At 37.7% G+C, this 6,768-nt stretch overlaps 2 protein-coding genes across 3 annotated transcripts; both read right to left on the reverse strand.

Annotated features, from left to right (window-relative positions):
- Positions 1-797: 797 nt before the first annotated feature.
- On the reverse strand, positions 798-4,546 carry LOC118492519 (ACT domain-containing protein ACR9-like). Of its 2 annotated transcripts, none has more exons than XM_035990652.1 (6): positions 4,117-4,546; positions 3,218-3,436; positions 3,014-3,119; positions 2,232-2,583; positions 1,860-2,144; positions 798-1,190 (listed from the first exon to the last, which is right to left on the reverse strand). In XM_035990652.1, the coding sequence occupies exons 3-6, from the start codon at positions 3,085-3,087 to the stop codon at positions 1,044-1,046; spliced, it is 858 nt and encodes a 285-aa protein (XP_035846545.1). In that variant the 5' UTR covers positions 3,088-3,119; positions 3,218-3,436; positions 4,117-4,546; the 3' UTR covers positions 798-1,043. The 2 variants fall into 2 exon arrangements, with proteins under 2 accessions (XP_035846545.1, XP_035846546.1); XM_035990653.1 differs by having other exon boundaries at positions 3,008-3,119.
- A 78-nt stretch (positions 4,547-4,624) lies between these two features.
- Positions 4,625-5,321, reverse strand: LOC118492520 (histone H4). Its single transcript, XM_035990654.1, has one exon. It carries the CDS (start codon positions 5,062-5,064, stop codon positions 4,753-4,755), a length of 312 nt encoding a protein of 103 aa, XP_035846547.1. The 5' UTR covers positions 5,065-5,321; the 3' UTR covers positions 4,625-4,752.
- Between the last annotated feature and the right edge of the window lie 1,447 nt (positions 5,322-6,768).

A 6,768-nucleotide genomic window follows, 5' to 3' on the forward strand; every position in this document is an offset into this window, starting at 1 on the left:
TCATTTCCTGGTCAAATCACACACTATAAAGTTTAAAGTTATCGTGTGTTGTAGTTTGGAAAGATGACCGAATAGAGATCTGAATTACAAACTGTGGAGAACTTGTTTGTGTCGGGTTTTTCTGCTAGTTACTTGATCAACGGACTGATCGGTAACGTTACTCTACTTGTGCTCCGATTTAAGCGGCGTGTTCCGATCAACGTTGCTTAAAGGTGATGAAGAGTTTAGAAACCCTAGAATGATGGTGTTTTTACGGGAAAACGTGATAATTGAAAAACATCTATCTATACGGCCCGTATACAGTTATACGGCCCGTATAGATTTGGTAAACATCAAAAACCTCAGAAATAAATCCATTGAGCCGTATAGTTTTTATAAATCGTATACACTTGTATACGGCTCGTATAACTATATACGGGCCGTATATAGTAAAATCAAAAAAAAAAACATTCTCTGCGCATTTTCCTATTCAAAAACATCCTATACGGGCCGTATATATTGTATACGTCCCGTATACACTAGGGATGTGAAAATAAGATATAGGGGGTGTGGAAACAAGGCATCCCTTTTCAAATAAACATCTGAGGAACAAAATAAATAATAGATAAACTATCATTTTTGTCCCTATGATTTAATCATTTTCTAAGTGCGCATGTGAAGCAATCAAGCAAATAGTAATGACTAAAGGTATAAATCCTCATACCCAAGGAAAAACAAACAAACCTAGTTACTATAATCTCACTCGTATCGAAACCATTTGATAGAATCTGAAAAGAATGGAATAACGGTAAACCATAGAAAAAGATAAAAGTTGAATTTAAAACATACATTTGTAAATACAAATAAGTTGCAGTTGGAGTGCTAAAGATGGCAAAAGATGGAAGACCCAAGGACAATATTGTTTCACAAGCTTTAATTCCATTGTTCAGGTCAGATTAGTCACAAGTCAAATGACAAAACACAAGTGCTGCTATAATCAACTAATCCATTAACACATAGTTAGCCATATCGCAAACAAACTCGTAGCCAGCAACTAACAGCAGTCACCATCCCATGAGCGCTCTTCGGACTTTGTCAACAATCTGATTTTTAACCACCATGCTTCCCATTTTATATTTGCTATTCTCCTCCAAAAGAAACCGGTACACTTCCCATTCACCATTTTCTGTCGAATGTCTTCCAATCTCCGCCTACACGCAACACATTCACATTCATATTCATTTTCATTTTCATTTTCATATTCATATTCATATATTCATGCACGAGCCGGAGGTCTCACTGGAAGCAGCTTCTATATTCCTACGGGGTAGAGGTAAGACTGTTTACATCTTGCCCTCCTCAGACCCTACCTTAGCTTTGGTATTGGTGGGATTTACTGAGTATGATGATGATGATGATGATTCATATATTCATGCACACTATTCATCATCTTCATCTTTCATGTACTAATAATAATAATAATAAGAGTTAATTGCCATTTTAGTCCATGTGGTTTGGGTCATTTTGCCAGTTTAGTCCAAAGGTTTCATTTTTAACATCTGGATCCAAAAAGGTTTCATCGTTGCCATTTTGGTCCAACTGACTTAACTCCATCCATATCTGTTAAAGCTGCCAAGGGCATTTTTGTTAGATATGGATGGAGTTAAGTCAGTTTGACCAAAATGAAATGACAAAAATGCCCTTGGCAGCTTTAACAGATATGGATGGAGTTAAGTCAGTTGGACCAAAATGGCAACGATGAAACCTTTTTGGATCCAGATGTTAAAAATGAAACTTTTGGACTAAACTGGCAAAATGGCCCAAACCACAGGGACTAAAATGGCAATTTACTCTAATAATAATAATTAAACGTTTCTTACCGAGAAGACGCATATCCCAAGAACCTTGAGTGCAAGTGTCGTATCATAGAAAACCATCGGTCGTCCCCTTCCAGATAACTCAACAGGGTTAGCAACCACAAGTTCTGTATCCGGTCCACGATTCGTTATAATAACACGCAACGGGTGAAGCATTTCCAGCTTCAATCGAGAGATCAGTTCTTCTTGCTTCTCCACACTCACAATCTTCAAACCGTCCTTTTGACGAATAAACAGATCTAAGTCACGATGCGCTTTGTTAACCGGTGAGAATCTCCCATAAGCTATCTGCTCAAAAGGTGCAACAACATTTAACGCCCGACGCAACTGTAAATTAACAGATATTGTCATATCGAATATAGAAGTGTGTGAGACCTGTATATCAAAGTCTTTTAATATGCGCATGATGTCATAAAGGAAACCTTTGTGATCGACGCAGTTAATTTGGAGGAGTGAATGCGCCGGGCTTAGTGAATTATCAATCATGACGGTCGCATGCTTTAATCTTTTGACATCTGGACTAAGAGCTTGTGAAAGCTCTTCTTTTTCTGATAACTCCGATCGAAATATTTCTGCAACAGCCGTCTGAGAAAGAGAAGAGATACGCGGGACACTATCGTTCTTGTAACCTGCCGAGCGGATATCGACACTTGTACACGATTCACCTAACACCGCATGTAATTTCTCGCATGCGTCATCTCTCCTCTTTTTTGTATGTAGTAACTCCCTGAAATCATATATTTTTGAGTTAATTACTGTTTTCGTCCCTGTGGTTTGTCAAAAATCACTATTTCAGTCCATTAGTTTAAAAATTGCGATTTCAGTCCCTGTGGTTTCACTTTTGTAACCATTGCAGTCCACCTCGTAATCATTTCAGTCCCTGTACTTACAAAATAAATGGATTGAAATGGTTACGAAGGTGAAACCACAGGGACTGAAATTGTTACGAAAGTGAAATCACAGGGACTGAAATTGTTACGAAAGTGAAATCACAGGGACTGAAATCGCAATTTTTAAACTAATGGACTGAAATAGTAATTTTTGACAAACCACAGGGACGAAAACAGTAATTAAATCTATATTTTTACATGAATTACCAAAAAAAAAAAAAAGTGAAGTAGAGTCCAAAGAAAGAGTACTAAGAAACAAACCCTCACAAGTTATCGGTAATAAAGAAAAGGTCCAGGACACGACCATCGGGGGTGGTTGTTACTTTCACTCTCTGGATCATAAGCTCGAGCTCACAAAGAACTCGAGTCACGTCTAAATTTAAAAGGAAAACAAAAGATATATAATGTAAATGTTAGATTGTGACACAATCATAATATGATGGAAAACTTGAAACGGAAAAATGCAAGTACCGTTCAATAATCCCTTGCGATCGGTGCTGCAAAATGTGAGAAGATACACTGGAGAAGCCTCGGGTTTGGGTGGTGTCTCGTTTAAATAAGCTGATACGGAAAATGCGGGACATACGGCTAAGAGGCGTTCTTTGATGTTGGACCATCTTACGATAGGTGAAGTTGAGTAAGGAAACACCCATAATACTATGTAACACCATATTCCGTCTGTTGTAAAATCTACTCAAATGAAATTAAGCAAATTAATATTGAAAGTCACTGTATGTTTGAATCACATACAGATGTTATGAACAAATACTATCACAATCTGACTATAAATCATAATTCACACACACACATAAGTAACCCCATAGCTGTCTGTATCCTTGCAACCTCTGTTGTCAAGGCTCGCCTAGGCGCGCGCCTAGGTCCATTTTTCAGGCCCAGCCCAGCCTTCTCGCTTCGCTTCAAAAGCCCCACTTTCAGGCCCTCATGCGCATTTTCAAACCAAATTCCAATGAAATTCAGGTCAAAAATCGTTTGACCATGTTTGAAACAATTATAAGAACCCTAAACAAGCCTGGAAACAACCTAAAAAACAACTTAAACTAGCCCTGAAGAAGCCTAAAACATGTCTAAAATCCCTAAAAACAGTATTTTTATACTAAAAGACAAACCTAAAAAAACCCTCGCTTTTTAAGCGCCTTGCATTGCGGCCCAAGGCTCGCCTTGAGCTATGCTGGCAACACAGATTCTCACTAATCACTATGATTACTGCATAATCATAACACAAGCTACTATGTTCCGAACAATTATACATCGGATGAACGATTCGACCAACACATAAGTATGAGCTTATAAAAACTTGAAATAAACCAAACCATACCAACTAAATTGAACAAAATTAAATAGATACTAACCTCCTTTGACAATATAGAGCCCAAAATCAAGAATAATCCAACAAATATCACAACCAAGCCCAGCTTTATCAGGACAGTTCACTGTAATCACAAAAGGGTCCCCCTGCTTCTTCCCTTTCTGTATTACCACCGGATCCTCACTCGGCCCACCGATTTCCGGCACCGAACCAGCCGCCTGAAACGACCAGCATCCCGAATCACCCCCACCATGTCTCAAATACTTCGCCAGCTTATCTAACTCTCACACACACCAATATATGATGATCCCCTTGATCTGAACCCTCAATATCACAGGTTATCAGATCAAAGCAACATATACGACAATGAGAATGAGTAACATCAATTAAGGTTAAAAACAACAGGTTTTATTTGGTAGTGTTTGACCCACGTGGCAAGAAAAAGACAGACACCCAATGATTTATCGCCATTACTTATATTAAAGTAAAATAATTCATACAAAATTCATAAACAATTCCAGATCAATAATTGCACAAACAGACAATAACAATTAAAGATTTAAAATAAGAAACTTCTTCATCATTAAACCATACACCAAGATGGTGAATTGAAAACAGATAACATAACATAGATTACAACGAAACAGATAATCTTCTAAAAACCCTAACCCTAAATGATCTAACCACCGAATCCGTACAAGGTACGGCCCTGTCGTTTAAGAGCATAAACGACATCCATAGCAGTGACAGTTTTACGGCGAGCGTGTTCGGTGTAGGTAACAGCGTCTCTGATGACATTTTCCAAAAAGATCTTCAACACGCCACGTGTCTCTTCATAGATCAAGCCGCTGATACGCTTGACTCCACCTCTGCGAGCCAATCTGCGAATGGCGGGTTTGGTGATTCCCTGAATGTTGTCACGAAGAACCTTTCTGTGTCGCTTTGCTCCGCCCTTTCCGAGCCCCTTGCCTCCCTTTCCACGGCCAGACATGATTGATTTGAGATTGTGGGTTTGATTGATTGGTGATGAATTGGGTGGTGGGTGTTTGTGATGGTGGAAATGGGTGGGGTTTTATATAGGTGGGGTTTGTTAAAGGCGGGATGTGAAAGTTTTTGAGTTGTGGAGGGTTGCAGATTGGGGTGGTGGTGTTGAAAGGGTGGGAGGGGGTTGTGGCCGTTGGATTTTGGTTAAATCAACGGTGGATGAGTGGTTGTGGATTATGATCCGTGTGGTGTGTTTCTTGTGTGAGTGTAAGAGGCTATCGTTAATTCGTTAGATGTGGTCGTTTTATTTTATTTCTTACTTTTCTTTCTTTATTTATATATTTTTTTATTTTATTTCTATGTATATGTATATGTATTTCTTAGTTTTGTTTATTGACTAGGTGATGCCCCGTCCGCGTTATGAGGCGATGGCCGAATAATTCTCAACCAATTTAAAAAACAGCACTATAGTTTTGCTACAAATAAAAAGTAAAAAGAGTGTTAGGCAGATCTTTGACACAATTTTTAGCTGAGAGCAAAGTCATATTTTTATTTTTACTTGGGGGAAATCTAATTTTTAGCTAGGGAAAATCGTATTTTTATTTTGCACTTGGGGCAAAAACGTAATTTTGAATTGAGGGTGATATCGTAATTTTGAACCGAGGGGAAATTCGTAAATTTTAGCTGGGGGCAAAAGCATAAATTTATTTTTAACTGGGGCAAATGCATAATTTTAAATTGTGGCCAAAACCGTAATCAGTTTGAACCGAGGGCAAGATTGAGAAATTTAGTTGGGAGCAGAAGCGTTATTTTATTTTGAACTGTGGGCAAATACTTATTTTTAAACCGATGGTAAAATTGTAATTTTAAAGCGGAGAAATTTAGCTGGCAGCTGCCTGGCACTGTTCCCTTGCCGCCCATATCAACCAATAAAGGCCAGCAACTATTGGCGTCGACCTTGCATTTTGTAGATGTTGAAAATGAGTGTTATGTCTCACCCGTATGGTGAGACACTAAGTGGAATAGTTTTTAGTTTCGTAACATGTAAGTATATATTTGGTTACTACTTGTAACATAATCTTAATACAAAAAAGACATCGAGCCAACCAATTAAGCCTTGCTAAAAAAACTAAAACGATGTCAAGCCTGTAATTTTGAGCTGGGGACAAAATAGTAATTTGTCAGGACCAATGAGCGAGTGCTAGACAACTGTTTTACACAAATAAAAGTTACATTCAGTCAACCAAATAAAATAAAACACTACTGTAGTTTTTATAGTTTTGGAAAAAAAATGATGGCAAAACCACAAATTTTAAATGGAGGCAAAATCATAATTTTTGGAATGGGGCAAAATTATAATTTTGAACTGAGGACAAAAGCGTAATTTTAAAACAAGAGCAAAATTGTATTTTTGAGTTGGGGGCAAAAGTATGATTTTATTTTGAACTGGTGGCAAAAACGTTATTTTGAAACGAGGGTGAAATCGTAATTTTAAATCAGGGATAAAAGCGAAAATTGGTTGAATCAATTAGGGATGAGATTTTTTACCGAAATACCGGTACCATACCGGTAATAGATTTTTTGAATTTTGGTATCGGTAAATAACGGTATCGATACCGGTATTTTTCAGTAAAAAACAGTATTGATACCGAATTTCAATAAGGAATGCCAAGGGGTGTTTTGGCAAATATAAATTCAATATAAATCATAA

Source organism: Helianthus annuus, chromosome 5 (assembly GCF_002127325.2).
Source record: "Helianthus annuus cultivar XRQ/B chromosome 5, HanXRQr2.0-SUNRISE, whole genome shotgun sequence".
In the NCBI taxonomy this organism is placed as follows: Eukaryota; Viridiplantae; Streptophyta; class Magnoliopsida; order Asterales; family Asteraceae; genus Helianthus; species Helianthus annuus.

What these genes read in the sequence shown, in the direction of transcription:
- LOC118492519 (XM_035990652.1), bottom strand. Translation starts at nt 3,087, where the DNA reads ATGATCCAGAGAGTGAAAGTAACAACCACCCCCGATGGTCGTGTCCTG. An exon ending in TTCTTTATTACCGATAACTT is followed by an intron (nt 2,584 to 3,013) that starts GTGAGGGTTTGT and finishes ATATGATTTCAG; the next exon opens with GGAGTTACTACATACAAAAA. An exon ending in TAAAAGACTTTGATATACAG is followed by an intron (nt 2,145 to 2,231) that starts GTCTCACACACT and finishes CCTTTTGAGCAG; the next exon opens with ATAGCTTATGGGAGATTCTC.
- LOC118492520 (XM_035990654.1), bottom strand. Translation starts at nt 5,064, where the DNA reads ATGTCTGGCCGTGGAAAGGGAGGCAAGGGGCTCGGAAAGGGCGGAGCA.